General features: G+C 48.3%; 6 protein-coding genes across 6 annotated transcripts; 2 read left to right on the plus strand and 4 right to left on the minus strand.

Moving 5' to 3' along the window:
* Nucleotides 1-1,126: 1,126 nt before the first annotated feature.
* CCOS01_03596 (uncharacterized protein) lies at nucleotides 1,127-1,669 on the plus strand (the record flags this gene model as incomplete). Its single annotated transcript, XM_060451782.1, has 1 exon — nucleotides 1,127-1,669. One exon carries the CDS (start codon nucleotides 1,127-1,129, stop codon nucleotides 1,667-1,669), a length of 543 nt encoding a protein of 180 aa, XP_060318047.1.
* Nucleotides 1,670-3,168: 1,499 nt separating this feature from the next.
* CCOS01_03597 (uncharacterized protein) lies at nucleotides 3,169-3,936 on the minus strand (the record flags this gene model as incomplete). The annotated part of the gene is made up of 1 exon (XM_060451783.1): nucleotides 3,169-3,936. One exon carries the CDS (start codon nucleotides 3,934-3,936, stop codon nucleotides 3,169-3,171), a length of 768 nt encoding a protein of 255 aa, XP_060318048.1.
* Nucleotides 3,937-4,860: 924 nt separating this feature from the next.
* CCOS01_03598 (uncharacterized protein) lies at nucleotides 4,861-5,369 on the minus strand (the record flags this gene model as incomplete). Its single annotated transcript, XM_060451784.1, has 3 exons — nucleotides 4,861-5,021; nucleotides 5,082-5,171; nucleotides 5,237-5,369. The coding sequence occupies 3 exons, from the start codon at nucleotides 5,367-5,369 to the stop codon at nucleotides 4,861-4,863; spliced, it is 384 nt and encodes a 127-aa protein (XP_060318049.1).
* A 1,620-nt stretch (nucleotides 5,370-6,989) lies between these two features.
* CCOS01_03599 (uncharacterized protein) lies at nucleotides 6,990-8,443 on the plus strand (the record flags this gene model as incomplete). Its single annotated transcript, XM_060451785.1, has 4 exons — nucleotides 6,990-7,015; nucleotides 7,105-7,774; nucleotides 7,851-7,923; nucleotides 7,995-8,443. The coding sequence occupies 4 exons, from the start codon at nucleotides 6,990-6,992 to the stop codon at nucleotides 8,441-8,443; spliced, it is 1,218 nt and encodes a 405-aa protein (XP_060318050.1).
* Nucleotides 8,444-10,603: 2,160 nt separating this feature from the next.
* Nucleotides 10,604-12,594, minus strand: CCOS01_03600 (uncharacterized protein; the record flags this gene model as incomplete). Its single annotated transcript, XM_060451786.1, has 8 exons — nucleotides 10,604-10,798; nucleotides 10,857-10,945; nucleotides 11,010-11,554; nucleotides 11,640-11,755; nucleotides 11,824-11,900; nucleotides 11,964-12,143; nucleotides 12,239-12,354; nucleotides 12,407-12,594. 8 exons carry the CDS (start codon nucleotides 12,592-12,594, stop codon nucleotides 10,604-10,606), a joined length of 1,506 nt encoding a protein of 501 aa, XP_060318051.1.
* A 1,680-nt stretch (nucleotides 12,595-14,274) lies between these two features.
* On the minus strand, nucleotides 14,275-15,190 carry CCOS01_03601 (uncharacterized protein; the record flags this gene model as incomplete). Its single annotated transcript, XM_060451787.1, has 3 exons — nucleotides 14,275-14,784; nucleotides 14,896-14,983; nucleotides 15,072-15,190. The coding sequence occupies 3 exons, from the start codon at nucleotides 15,188-15,190 to the stop codon at nucleotides 14,275-14,277; spliced, it is 717 nt and encodes a 238-aa protein (XP_060318052.1).
* Nucleotides 15,191-15,697: the final 507 nt, after the last annotated feature.

Below are 15,697 nucleotides of genomic sequence, written 5' to 3' on the forward strand. Positions count from 1 at the left end.
TTTGTGGCCTCGAAGTCGGAATGAAGGAAAAGGAAATCATTGCCAAATAGTTCCAAAACGAGATATACAGGCGATCTAAGTGAAGCCTACTGCGTCCACCACAAATTCTTGTCATCTCACTCCCCATCATCTAGTCCACAATGCCCACAAGAATGCACTTTGTGAATGAATCATCATTTCAATCAGGTCACTATAGGTTGTATGTAGCCACGTACTAAGGGAAAATAGGCCGCACTGTCGAAACCTTTGGCGAGGAAGGCAGTGGATCGGGTCTTTGAGGGCTCTCACATACTTACTCTGCAATGCGGGTAAAAGTGACACATAACTAATCATTGAACAAAAGGTGATTGAGAGGAATTGGCGACATAGCAGCACCAGGTTGCAGAAACCATGAACTCACTCAACAAGACGAAACGTTTTTTTTTTGTAAATCGATAATCAACATTAGGAGTTAGCATCAGCTTCAGAAGATCTCCTCCTGAGGCCACTGTTCCCATACTCAGCTGCCGCTGGATAAGTCAAACAGCCAGAGAGGACATCCTTTGGTCTTTAGCTGCGTTCTACACCTCTTTTGATAATTCGAAAGCGCATGACGTTTCTTGTGTACAGTCCCTCGTATTTGTTTTCTTCTGATCGCATGGTAATCATAGCCTTGTTGGAATTCGCTTAGGCATATCTGATCTTACAGCTTATGCACGTAATATTGCCTCAAGGATACGAGGTAGATCGTGGACAATTGATGTAAGTCAGCCTTGGCCAGCGTCCGACTAGCGAAATTCCTTCCCGAGGCAATATCTTGCGGAGGTCCTCATAGGCAGACCTGCAGTCGAATGGACTCTCGTAAGCCCACCATCTTACGAGCGGTGTGGGAAGATCCGGGCACAAACAGAAGACATACATGGGCGGAATATCGACAAGGCCCAAAATGTCGTTACATTACCATATTGAAACACGTCTTGGAGTCATACCGAAGATTGGTGGACATCAATATAAATAGGACGAAGCTTTCCACGGTAACTTGCATCATATCAACTCCAGACCGTAACCAAATGCTTTGTGCGTCCATACGTTTATCAAAGAAACCTAATTGCCAACCTTCCTCATTCTATCCAAAGACAACTTCGAAATGGTCATTCAAGCCATCCTGAAAACAACCGTTCTTGCTGCTGGTGCAATAGCGGCAACCATTTCCGCCAGGAACGATGATGAAACCAACAGTTTCCGTCTATGGGCCAACATGCTTTACCCCGATTCCCCAGGCAATGGGCCTATTATCCAGGGTTATGAGCTCGGCTACGTCTCCGACGCCGCATGTCGAGCCACCGTGATCCTGGTACCCGAGAGTCAAGGAAGCATGTTCTATGCCAATAATAATACCCTTGGCGTTGACTTTGGCGGCGACTCATCCTCCTTTTCCGGCATGGTGGTGCCCTGGCGCGGGCCTGCGATGGTACCTAGCGGTAGACCAGTGGAGCTCAAGTGCGAAGACGGTACACAAGGTCTCACCCTCAACGAAAACGGGGTATACTATCCCGGGGAAATGGGTCCAGATTTTAATGGTGCATTCATGGTGTGCGAGAATGGAGCTGAACCGTTTTTAAGCTTCTATGGTTGGGGTCAGAGGCCTCTATGGGGCTGCACTGTAATTCAGCTTCTGCCTATCTACTAAAGCCCAGGAGCAGATTACCTTCCCTTTGATATGTGCCGGAAGGAAATGTGTTTAAATCACTTGCTTCGATCGCTAGCACTATGTACTCGATATTGAATTTCAGGGAACTGCATAAGTACTTATACAATTGAGTAGCATCATGTCAATGTATGAACATCGTTTTGGTAACTCGACATTCTAGAGAAAGTCCGTTCAGGGCATGCTTCGGGGGCTATAGGATGTGACTCGGGGGATCACTGTATTTCTAGGGTCAACCGATGTTAGCGGTCGCCACGCTGAAAGTATACTGCCGGGTTAGTGCAGACCGTCTGCCTATCGAAACCAGCGCACATCACTTTGTCCAAGTCCCTATTCGATTCCACCGTCTCTATTTCCAGCACCCGTACTATTATATCCGGACTCTGCAATGAACTTATATCGATGTATCCTTGATAATTGGATACTCCAGCATATTCACCTTCGATACATCTGCTGTTTGAATTGGTCCCCACAGTCTAAGATTCAAACTACATATGTCATTCCTCTTTACCATACAGTGTACATAATTGAAATCCCTAATGATCTGGGAAAGGGGAGAGTAAGTTCGCACTCTCCAGCAGATTGAAACCTTACACAGTTCAGACATCCTTGTTGAGATTGCTTAGGCTGAGCTTGGAGTTAGCTAGTCAATAGGCATTCATGTAGAGGTACGGAATCTTGGTCAAGATCCTAGATGGAGAGCACAAGGTAGATTTTGCCGTTGGCCATGAAGCACCTAACTAAAATCTAGCGACCTCGCCCCTCCCGGACACAGCCTTTGTACAGTGTGATAGCACCATGACATCAAGGTAGACCCTAAGCCGGCCCCCCAAATCTCTTCATGCCGAACTTGAATATGAAAGGAGGGAGACCTGCTCCAATGCTACAAAAACGACAAAGGAAATCTTTTTTTTTTCTTTTCTGTTTTTCCGTTTTTTTTTTGGTTTTTTTTTTTATCTTCTTTCCTTTTTTCCCTTTCTTTCCTTGAACTTTTTTTTCCAACCTCTCGGGGGGGGGGGGGGGGGGGGTTGTTTTTTTTTTTTTTTTTTTTTTTTTTTTTTTTTTTTTTTTTTTTTTCTTTTTTTCTTCCTCCTTCCGTGTTCTTTCTTGGCCCCGCTCGGGGGGGGGGGGGGGGGGCGGGTTCAGTTTTGATCGTTTCTTAGGAAATAGGATAGGTTCTCAAAATGAAGGACTTGTACCAACGCCATCAACCTCTCCCTCTCTACCACACCGGGGTATGACCGTTCGACCGACAAGTTGAATGAAATTAACAATCGATCTTCCACTTCGTGGAAATTATGAGTTTTCCTAGACCTCGGGCTCAGCCTGTTCGGAAGCTTAGGGTCCGTCCACCCAGTAGTGTTGTTCGGGCTCAAGTGAAAAGACTGTGTGCACATCCTACTTGCGCCAGCGGCTGGAGGGAGCTTCTGTTTCCGAGGAGAGATGGTGGAATTCAAGTTTTATCTTTCAGGTGATAAAGCTTAGGCTTCCGCAAATTTGTTTTGGGTATCAAAAATCCGACTGTTTTTGTCGACGCGAATGGTGCCTTTATCCAAGGGCCGGACACAATCGTGAGGTACGGCCCAGGTATCCCTATAGTTGAAATAACAGTCTTTTGGCATATAAGTCCTGTTATTGCTGCCGTCGACAAAATGCAGGTCTGCGCGATCTTGGGTATCTGGGCTACCGGCAAGGAACAGGTGTGTGTCGGTACGACCTTGAGATTTCGTTGACGTGGGAGAAATTATATAAATGCGAGTGTGGCTATCGTAGCCCAAGATGATTCCAGGACGTCCCTTGGAATTGTCATAGGTCCAGAAACCACCATCGCACCAGATGACCTTGCCTATCTCCGCACAAGCACCTGGCTGTCTGAAAAGACAGCCATACAGATCATCTGGCGTCGACAAATTCATGAAAAAGCGGTCGAATCTCTCGCCTCTTGTTCCTTGATTCCCTAAGGATTTGTAGCTGGCCGAAGGCACATAACCGCTCAAAGATGATAGGGGTATCGGAGCAGTAATAAACTGGGAGGTATGCGCAATATAATTGTCGTAAATAATCCTGACGTAAAACAAGTTTCCATGGCGAAAGATAAGCCTTCTGATGGAGTATCCATATAAAACCTGAACATCAATTGATTCATAGCAAAATGAAGGCATTACTTGTCCTGTTTTAAAGTCGCAAAAGGAATTCGCGAAATAATATTGTAGAACGGCGCCAGAAGCTACATCTCCTGGCCCTCCCATCGAATCTTGACCTGCTCCGGGAAATGAGTGATTCCGTTGAGGCAGGGTATAATGAGAGGACAGAGTGTGCCACAATATCTAATGTGCTTAAGGGAGTGTTGATTATATTAGAGAGTTGGTGTCAGATTATTGAAGTGGAGCAGGCAGTTCGGGGAGGGCGGATGGTTTAGGAAACCTTCTGGATGTCTTGGCGATGCTACCAAAATGAGGACTGTTTTCGAGGCTGGGTGGAGAGCTAAGTCGGAATGGGTTTATAGGAGAACTACGGCGTTTTTATATTGGCAGCTCGACTCGGATTCATTCCTTCTGAACAAGGCAGACTTAGTGCGTCAGGTGATGCTGCAATGCTCCTGCAAGGTCCTTTTCTTGACGACATCCTGCTGGGCTATTGGTTATCAAATGCCGCTCCTTGCAAAATAATTGCTTCGAATGAAAGCCACAAATGCAAGATCTATGTAGTACAACACAAGTGATACTCTTGGATAAGTGTGCAGCAACTTCTAGAAATGCTGATTGGACAAACCAAGACATCATATGATTTTCCCTGGACTAGATGAGTGACAGTCAGTGCGGGCAGACCGACCGCTCAGAACCCCGACCGAGCGTATCATGAGCGAGCTACGACGCCACTGGTGCACGTGTTCACAGAGCCCAGCACTACATACGACCTGGGTTAAATGTCATAGACCGTTGCCACTTCCTAGTCGTCTAAAAAACGCACGTAGAAGATGATCGTATAGAAAAGTTGGAAACCCTATATAAGCTTTTGAAGATATGTCTTATTTGTAACAGATACCCGGTAAGCCTAGAATTATGTTGAACGAATGGTTCTCCGTACCCAGGGTTTTGGTCTACTAAAGTTTCCTGGAAGCTAAGAGACAAAGAATTGCTGTATACATATTGATGAAGCGGTCCAGTCGGGTTTCAATCCGTGCCATCATCTGACCCTATAGCCAACTCGTCACTGTGATTGTCTGATTCAGGCTCGAAGCTAGAGTCTTTGTTACCTTCAGTCCCGCCAGGTTTGCCCTTCGTCTCCTTCCCGCATACGGGGATACCATGACAGGTACTGATCTGGGCAGGGTCTGTATTGTATTTGAGTGAGTCTTGAGCGTGAATCTGAAATGCCAAAGTACTAGACCTACTCTGCGGACTTGATGGTTTTCCGGCTTTCAGTCCGTCGTTGTGCTCCTTCACCCAGCTCTGCTTGACTGGGGCGTTCCGTGGCGATTTGACTACGTAGCATTGATATGTGAGATCAAATGAACACATTAAAGAGACCAAGTACCCGTTCACTGACCTCGCCGAGCGTATGTACGAACAATCTCGTCGTCGCTGGTAAAAGCGATGCCGCAATTCTTGAAGTGCGTAGTTGCTAGACCATCTTCAAAGGGATCACTATTGAAGATTGGATCATGGCAGCCTTTGCTCATCTTTGGGCAAGAAAGAATGTAGAAACTTGTGTCGTCATTGAGTGTGTAAGAAAAGACAAAGTTCTTGGGGTAGTATACTGTGATTGACGACGTCAAGGTGCATGTTACATTCTTCTGTCTAGAACGTTGGTAGCGCTTGTTGTTCTGTTTCTTCAATATAAGCTTCTGACGGCCGCTCTTGGGAATCGTTCTTTGGAGCGGCTTCTTGGTCGATGACGCAGGGGATGATCTATGTGTCTGTGTATCTTCCAAGTTCTCAAGGCTATGATTCCGCCTGCGTCCCTTATTCAAGTCTAGACGGTCATGACTAGGCACTTGGGGGGAAGGATTCCGAGATTCCAAGTGAGGCTCTGTGGTCTTTTCAGTCTTTTCTGAAGAAAGCCCGTCTGATGACTATCTTGATTGTGAGTGGTATGAAGGGGAGAACAGGCCAAAGAGTCTGATTAAATACCACTATCGAAGTTTCACTAGGCTGACGAAGTTCAGGCGGTGTAGTGAACATCGGTCGCTTTGAGGGGGCATACTCCAAGGCAGAGAAGAAAAGCCCTTGACTCTGTTCGAGAGAGAAATTGCTGACGTTGCAGAGAAAGGTTCTCTCAATTTGAGCAACGATAGACCCTTTCTCATCAGAGGGAAATCGGCTTGGCGTTTCGGACACGAGTTTATCCCGCATTCTTTCCCTGAAGGTTTCGTATTGATTGACGAGCTTTTTCATTCCCCGATTCAGTTCCCCCTCGAGGTGAGTGTTGTAGTGTTGGGTCAGCTTTTGAACATATTCTGCGGCGTTCCGAGAGATTGAAGGTGTCATCGGCAGGTCAGCATCCATGATGAATAGGCAGGTTTTGTCTTACGACGGGTGGCGAAGAGGATGTACTGATAGGGGCAAGACCTGCGAGGTGTTTCTCTTGCGACACATTTAGGAAGGGTTTGGAAACTCAAAGTGCAGATGATATAAGTACCTTAAGATCAGACAAGCAAGAATTAAGGCTTGCCTTAACTTTTCTTGTGTTTGCACCTCACTACACGCAACCGATATTGATAATGCAGCCCGCCGCGCGCAAACAAATGTCGTCAATGAATTTTCAGGGCATTCGCTTATTTTCGCGAGAAGGCAAGCAAACATGTCGTAAGCAGATAAGACCAAAGAGAAAACAATAAGGACGTTCCTCACTAATGATCTCGAGACTTCGAAAGCGCTTACGCCATGCAATTTTGCGTGCAAACATTTAATCTGTTTGTCTCAAATTAGGACTCCCTTATAGGTAGTCTATGCTGCTGATCCCAAGGAAAACAATCAAAAGCTTTGCTGCATTGTCTTGCAAACATGACAAGTTCTCAATGTTTTCTGCTGGTCCCTCTAATTCTCACAATGAATCTTTCATCAGAAACTATCATATATATCCATATTCAATTGCACAATTGCAAGCTTTGACATCGCAGTGCTGATTCGAACTATATTGCTTGATACCTATGCTACACTCTTCACTTTTCTCCACTTTAGAGACCTCAACAGTTAACTCAGATCACATCAACCTCCCTTCGTTTCTGATCCAGCATTTGGATTCACACTTTCTATCGTCAAGTTTCCAAATATCGGACGATTGTATCCTCTATGACGATATGGAATCTCCAGAGATTCATTCAGCGTAGGTGACAAGAGCTCTTGTCCTAAACTACCGAACGAATACGTATGAGATTGTGACTACTTTCCATACCTCTGACAAGATGATCACAGGATATTGGGCTGGGATTGGGGCAGAACCGCAATCAGAGTCAGTCTACTCACTTTCCAAGGTAGAGAGCGGATTCTACAAGATATATTCAACACAGGATCTCATCCTGGGCACGATGAGCGATACCAAAAGGGTGCCTTCAACTCGGCTCTGTATCTAGACGGAAAGGGCGATGTGTCCTTTGGTGAAAGAATGGACGATAGTCGAATTCCTACCCCCTCCAAGGAACTTTTCAGCAGCAATTCCGCCGCCATCAATAGTTTCAAGGCTATCAATAAGAATCTGAACAGGGGGGGAATCAGGAGCTCCCAAGAGCTCATTGACGAGGGAATGGACGCCATCGCCAGAGCTGTTCTTCAGCAAGTACAAAGTTACTGTCAAGGAGGGTATTTGCACGGTCGTGTGCTCAGCGAGGTCAAGATCCTTCGGGTTGGGCTGTCCTACCCAGCATTCTGGGGGCACGAGGAGCGAACCTTCTACGAAGACATCATTAGGAGAGTCATGTCTGATTTCCCTGATATTTTTACGACCGACACAGATGTGGACTTCCACGTGGAAAGTCTAGCTTCAGCACATAACTTATTCTGGAACCAACGCCTTCACAATGAGATTCTTCGAATATCCGACAAACCTGCACTTTTAGTCTTCTTGGACTTTGGCGGCTACACTTTGGTAAGAATGTAGACACCTTGCTCCCCACATCCGAAGCCGCGCCCGGCATGAGATGATACTGACAAACATCCATCAGAACGGCTGCATGTTTACTGTTGTACAGGGCAAGAAACAGGTGTTTAGCTACTATAGAGTTGGCGACACATTCTGTAAGTCAGTACTTCGATTGTCTCTGTTTGTGCTGCTGTGGAACAGCCGTGGCTAAATCTTGTTCGCCCAGGCACAAGGGGCGGCACTGAACTGTGGGAGCAAGCCTTCGGGAAATTTGCAATAGAATACTTGGAAAAGAAGCTGAAATCCAAGTTACCTCCAAGAGAGCGGACGCAGCTTCTTCAAAACTTTCATCTGCATATCAAGAAGTTACGCTCGGACAAGATCAAGGAGATGTCGCTGCATGTCACAGATCCGCAGAATGCAAGGAGATCGCTGACGGTGTATCTTTCGGAAGAAGAAGCCGAGGGCTGCTTTTTGGATGGGATGAAACGACCCATCGAGTTGGCAAAGGAGAAAATTGCTGAGGCGGCAACTCTCAGCAACAGGGTACGAGTTGTAGTTTCCGGCGGAAGCGGCAAAAGCTCCATCGTCCAGGCCTACATCTGGGAGGCGTGCAGGAAGGCCAAAATCGATGATCCCTTCTTTTTTCACGAAAAGGCGGGAGATAAGGAGTAATGATAGCTGTTCCAGAGCTTCTCTCAAACGTCATATTTGCTGACTTACGCTGTAGTTCATGGAATATCTCCAAAGGAGCGGCAATTGCCACGGCGACTACCATGACGGGCCTTGAGTTCATGGAAAGAGGGGCAGCATTCGGAATCCAAGTTGGGCACTTGAAGAATGATGGTGGCTCGGCATGGAAGAGAAATCAGTCAGCCGTCGCGAAACAGGCAATCTTTTGGCAAGAAGAGATCGAAGTCACCGCTGATGCAGTATGTCCAAATTTACTTTGTCAGATGTCATTGATGCAGAGCTTCGAGTTGTGACTGAAAGTATTTCACTTGTCTCTACCGGGGATTGAAGGCTGATATATTTGCTATACAGACGAAGTCTTATCCTTTCACAATATGGTGTTCTGGGAAGAAATGGCTCAAGATCGTGTGTGATCCGTTTTTACAAGTCTCAGAACGCAGAGAGGAGCTTACGGCATCACTGAGCTACGATGTCCTCGAGCTCCCTCCACCCAAAAGAGGCTACTGGCGTTTCACTCATTCAATTGCCTACGACGGTGATGCCATGATCCTTTCGCTGCAAAGAGACTATTTGGGGACCAGCAAAAAAGCACGTACAGTCATGAGATCTGAGGCTCCTTTCTCCTGTCCCATGTATTTTGAAAAGTCTTCAAATTGTTTCTTGCTCGACACGGATGTGGATGATGAAGGTCGTGGTCTTCGACTCAGTGAAGAGGGAACGCTTACATCCTGCACTGTGGACTCCGTGAAGGAACAGCTGAGAGGCCTGAAGAGCAGCACACAGAACCATCGTCCGCCTTGCAAACGCCAAATACAGGTATCGGAAACGTCGCCACGGACGAAGAGGCGACAGCCCGGATGGAAGCCCACTGGTCATCTCCTTCCTTTTCGACCACCTTCAGCGGCAAGCTGCGATTCATCACAAGGGCAGAACGAAAGAATCTCAGGTGCACAGATTTCAGTTGTTGGTAACACCCATGATAGCAGTTCTGATTCCGATTACGAGCCTATCAGTCATCCAGGGACGCCTCCAACAAGATCGATGGAGACAAGAAGTGGCTCATTACGAGAACGAGGCGCGCACACCCCGTCGTCACTCGAATTGGGAACCGAGTATTCGCTAGCCCCTTCAGAAGATGACAGTGACGATGTTAATCTTGCCTCCTAATATTCCGGGTTAGGTGACAGCCTTTGAACAACTGCGATATTCAGCGTTTTCCTTGCGGCATCTTTTCTGAACGGCGCTTAATCCGCCGATTGGACTGAGAGGAGGGAAAGATAGTTTGCTAGCTAATACAATCGTTTTATTCTTACTTAATCCTGCTTCAGCCCATAATCTTCTACGTACTTAGGCTTTTTGGAGTGTGCCTCCCAAAAGGAAAGGAATTGAGGGTGTTGCCGCAAGTGAAGTACTGAGGGTTAAATTGTATTGAGGTCGAAGTACAAGGGATGCCGCAGTAGTAAAAGCGGTAAAAGCGAACTTACTGCCATATAAACGAACAGTTTATTCTATGTTCCCGTTGCAGGCTTGAAATTCACTGATATTGGAAACTGATACAAGCAATACGGCTTATTCTTCAAGTTGTAGAGGCTGTTTTCACACATAGAGGAACAGGTACAAAGCGCAACCCAGGGCCCGTCCGCGTTGTGTTACGGCACATTCAGACTGGCAAGTACATTAAACATCCTTAAAAGGCCTTAAATATTTGCTATTTTAGCTGTAACTGGGGCTGTATAGGGGTGGCGCCTGGCAACATGGGTATAAGCTGTGGTAATTGGTGGCTTCTATAGGGGCGCACGTGTGAGAGCAATCACTGGCATGATATGCAGCATTGCCACTTGCCTAGCCTATGGAAATTTATGCTTATTATTTTACTCTTGGTATTGAGAACAAATACGACGGTTGGTCTTGCAGGTCACTCGCGAAGCCTTCGATAATGGATGGTAGCGAGGAAATTTAAAACGGCAATCTTCTGGATCTGAATTCTAAGTAGGCTGTTGTAGTGTCTATATGTGGAGGATGCGATATCAAATGCGATTTTTGGTTGGGCACTAGCATAACTGTTGGTAGAAGTATTGATGGCCTTTTGTGCCGTATCGAGGTACGTAAATGAGGCATGGATATCAAAGCCAAACACTGTCTCTAGTCATCCACGGACTTCAAGTCTCGCCTCATTCTCCACTTTGGCCCGACCTTCATTTCTATATACATGAGGGGTAGGAGTAGAGCACAAACGCCGCCAAGTAGAACATAACTCCAACTGATGCGCAAGGCAGCCGTCATCCTGTCGATGAGACCCACCAAGAGGGCTGCCAGTAAGCAGCGTACGAGGTTTGTCTGTGACAACATTAGCATTTCCAAGTTCTGGCATAGTTCTTCAGAGCAAGTTACTTACACATGCTGTCGCAGCCGAGCTCCTAGTTTGTAGAATATCGATCATCAGAGTCATGGTTGTGTTGAGAATAGCAATCGATGTATACCCCACTAGAAGCGTCAGCTGTGGGATCGCGACTTTATCAAGGACATGCAGCCCATGAGGTTAACTTACAGACAATCTGAAGGACGAGAGGAACAGCGATATGAACCCCTCGGTCGACGCAAAAGCCCCATGCTATGACAGCTCCGGAGAAAAGAACCAGTAACACGGGCATGGTCCTTAAACGTACATACTCCTTAGGGAACAAGATAGCGCCATCGGATTCCTCAACCTTTTTCTTAATACGAGCATAATCCCAATCGAGGAACTTGCCGGTGAGAGTGCTGCCAACGATCATGCCGAATCCCGTGGGCAGGTAGCACAGACCGAGGGCGGTTTCGGACAACCAAGGATAGACTTTAGCAAAAGAAGAGGCAACCGTCGTGACAACGGTGTTGTTGACTGCGTAAACGACGCCCGTGAATGTGAGGGTTATAGCGACGTCGGGATATACGAGGATGACAAAAGGGTTGATTGATCGTTTGACGCCGGGCTTGTTGCCCTGGATCTTATTCTTCCTTCGAGATCTACCTACTACGGGTAGAAGAGGGGTGTAAACTCCACCAAGAGAGACACTTCCGTTGCCGACGAGGTTGCGAAGAGTCTCCGGGAGGAACCTATAGAGATGGGTAGCCGTCAGCGCACGGTCTCGAGGAAGAAAGGAAGGACGAGGGTTTGTTTCATTAACAAGGCGTGACTTACAAAAGGATGAAGAGAAGGCAGCAAACAGCCATGATGACCTGGAACCAGAAAATGGAGCGCCAGCCAAGTTTATCAGAAAGTGCACCACCAATCGCCGGAGCAATACAGGGTGAAAGCTGATAGTGTTAGTACCATGATAGAGTAAGGTACCTTTCGCAAAGCTCCAATAGTTGGCCAAACGTACCATAGGGCCCAGATTGAACGTGCCGAAGAATCCTCCCCTCTCCTCGGGAGTCGAAATGTCCCCGATGACACCCGCACCTGATAATCAATTGATTAGCGTCGCACATACCTTAGAGTGGGATGAAGAAAAGGAGGTGTTACCAAGAGCGATTGTGCTAGCGCAACCTGCAGCCTGCAAGCATCGGAGGACGATTAAGAGCCAGAAAGCGTCTGTAGGAATTACGGCTATTCCTATACACGCTCCGATCAAAATAGTCAGGCAGACTAGGAAGACTGGCCTCCTCCCGTAGCGGTCGGAGAGGGGTCCCCATAGCATCGGAGCTATTCAGGTATAAGTGTTAGGTCGTATTCATCCACTAAATAGCTGGTAGGGTGGATATCAGGGGGCATTTTTCTGCAGGTCGTCTTTTACTTACACACGCCCTGAGTCGCCAAAAAGGCTGTCACTGTCAAGTTCAGAAGCTCGACAGACTTGCCGAATGCTTCTGATAGCTTCGGGATAGCAGGTAGGTAAATGTTTGCCGGCAGCGGGCTACGCCGAATGTCAGGGTAGGCAATGTGAGGCACGGAAAGACCTTACTTACCTATAGAATCCCGCAACGGCGACCATTGCGACAATGAACCACTTCTCTGTGCGAGAAAAGATGCTATAGGCCTCCGTTGGTGCATTCCCTTCCAGCGGAAGCACGAGGTTCTCCTGTCCGGGTTGGGGGTTCGAAGCAGCCGCAACGCCGGTCTCGGCATCGGGGCCATCGGTTTTAGGTTCACCCATCGTGGGGCGCAAGTCGGAGGCCGCAGATCGGGGAAGTGGAGGCCGTGATGGAACCGTCCGGACGGCTCAATGGACTTGTGGTTCTCTTGGCGGAGGGAAAGATTGAGAATTAAGGAAGAAATGCCCCTTGCGGTCCCCCTGCTGGCGAAATACTCATACCACCTCGGCCTACGAAAAATCTTGACCGATGACATTTTGGACCCCACGCAGACCCAGAAATCGGCCAAAATATTTCGGCGCCGGTTTCGGAAAAGGCGAACAGCGGCGGGTCTGCCGCGGCACGGTCATCCGAGAAGGGAGATGGGCCAGTCCCCGTTTCTTAGGCTATGGACGGTTCGCATTAGTTAGCCTGGGCACTCATTGATGTAATCTGTTGCTAGGCCTGCTAGGTAAGCGGACTGGCACATTGGCAGAGAGGCTCTTGAACGGTGGATCTGTGTGGGTTCGGCTCGTGGGGACTTCAGGGCCGGCTTGCGGTGATGTTTCCGGCGCATATCCGGGGTGCCAAGTTTCAAGATTAGTGATAGGCTACCATGGGCTCGTGGCCGCTAGGAGGTCCGATATATCGGAGGCTAGGACCTTGAGATATTTGACAATGTCTTTTGCGTGTTTTTCATCTTGTCCAGAGATGCGAGGTGCGGCTTCTAAGGGCCGAGGCTGATGGCTTCTTAGCGACCGGCTCCCACTTGGAACACTTTGGCGAAGAAAACCTTCACCTCTACATGTACTTTGTCCAAGTCAATCATATGGCTGTTATTATCAAGCCCCTGCGCGATCGGGTTCAACACCCCCTTTAAGCAGTGATAGACTTGGCCTTCAAGTATGACCAAAAGACCTGTCAGCTTTGGCCTCGTCAAAAAGTGACGACTGTCTTGCACAACCTCTAATCCACGACCATCACAAGTATAATCGAGCTTTCATAGCAGAATGGGCTCAAAGGAACGATGTCTCCGAAGTCATCCTCTCGCCACAACGAAGCGCGATACGGAAAGCGAAGTTTCTATCCTAGATGCGCAGAGAGGAGAGTGAAAGAGCTGGAAAGGCATCCCTTATCGTCGAGTCACATTCGGCCGGAACATTCAAGTGCGAGGCGCCGCCCTGATTCTCGTGGACTAGCTTGTCATTAAGAAGACAGTAAATATCTTGACCTTGTGGTGGCGATGAACGCGAACATGCTCCTGTGAGTGCCTATCTAACAGGGCGTTATCCTCAACTCGTCTTTCTAGCGACGTGAAGAGTTTATAGGTGACATAGGAGGTAGATTCGCTTTCGAGATGCGAGGCGCAACGTCCGGGCTTGTTGCGAGGGACTTGGCTTTAGCTATCACGTCCTTTGCGCTTCTGACGACGACCTAACCAGCCTACTAAGGACCAAGCTACGGCTGAGGATCTCCTAGTACACCTATGCAGATCACCCTGTTCATGCGATCCTCCTCACAATCCTCAGCGCAGCTATTCAAGGAACAGTACCCAGAGCGCCTCGATTCGAAACTGCCTACGAGAACGAAACAGCCCACAGGGTGATGTCAGCTGTGGTCGGTCCAGCAGGAGGTCTCAGCAAGTTCGAAAGCATAGTCCTCTCATCCACGCTCTTCGGCAACATCGCAGCAAAGGGATACACCATAGCCATCAACTTCCAGCTCCTCCTCTCATCCTTTTCATGGAGGTCCGCAAATGTCTCTTACGACGCGTATGCGCCGATGATGGCATCAGTGGCAAGTCTCGTTGAATTCGTGACACTGCCGATTTCATTGAGAGTCTGGAGACCTTCGTCCCTCTCATTAGGTACTGGTCCGCGGCATTCCTCAACGTGAACCGTGGACCGTGGACTGTGGTGCTCGTCGACGACCTCTGGTTCTGTGGCGTCAACTGCGCGAGGTAGGATCCAGACTCCTGGGACAACGCCGCGAGGCTGCCGCGAAGCGTGGCTGCGTTTGGTCGTGCTTCTCTTGCCTCGGCGTCCTCGTTCCCTGCATGGCGCAAATGTGGTGGATCGGGCCGACCGTCGAGACGGCCGGGGATTTTGGAATTGAGCTGGCGTTTGTGGTGTTTGGTTTGCTGCATTTGGCGATTGGATCTTTGGAAAGGAGATTTTCAGGGCGACGAAGAATACCTCTGGACAGTCGAGATGAATGGGCTCGTGGCGGTCAGGTCTAACGGGTCTGCTGTGCGAGCTGCGCCGCTTGGCCCGCTGGGAAGGACAGCAGGGGTAGCAATTCTATCAAGGAATCGTCTGCTGTGCAGATGGAAAGGTTCATGAGGAATATGTAGCAAATCATTATTGGGCACAATTCATACTTACTGTTTGCTTGCCATAGGCAGGGAAGCACGGGTGGAAGCATATTAGGCGCAGCAATAGATCTATGCGCGTGGACACCTGCATCGCCTCTCTTCCCACGTTTTATTTGACGCACATGATCTCTTGGGATGAAGCATGAGGGATCCCAGAGTAAAAAGTACAATGGGTGATTTACTCACACGAAGTCCTCAACCTCCTGCAGCGTCTCTGGGCATGCCGCGCGTCGGGTGCCTCTAGCAAACAATTTGATATTCAGGGCGACCTCATCCTTCTCTACGACCCTGAAACAAGGTTGCATCTTTCACAGCTTGCGTTCTTGGTAGGCAAATTCTTATCGAAGAGATGCTTCTTCCGGTCTTCCCATCCCCTTGGTACCCTCCTCGAGGCATTTTCGGGATCATCGTTGCCGGTCGAATAAGAGCACATGTAAACAGGCGGAATATTGACCATACACGGCTCCGTGGTGTTGCAGCAGCATATGCAAGAAGGAAGCAAACAACACGTTTTCGGCCGCAAGCCGTCTCGCACAAGATTGCTCATGTGGGAATAACGCCCGAGATGGGGCTTTGCAGAGAAATCTTGCACCAACCAACTGGGACGAAACTCGTCCGAAGATCTCGTACTGTGTCCGACTTCTCCTTTTTCTTCATTTTCACGGCGGCAGTGGCGGGAGTAAAATCCTGGAGAAAACGTTGGGACGACTGTAAGGAGAAGGAGAAAAGAAAAGAGAGTTATTTGCTTTTCGCCGCATACTGTATGCAGGACAGGACATGTCGCTCCGAGGCCATGGAAATGAAACCGCACC

Source organism: Colletotrichum costaricense (genome assembly GCF_030867565.1).
Source record: "Colletotrichum costaricense strain IMI 309622 chromosome Unknown Scaffold_3.1, whole genome shotgun sequence".
NCBI lineage: Eukaryota > Fungi > Ascomycota > Sordariomycetes > Glomerellales > Glomerellaceae > Colletotrichum > Colletotrichum costaricense.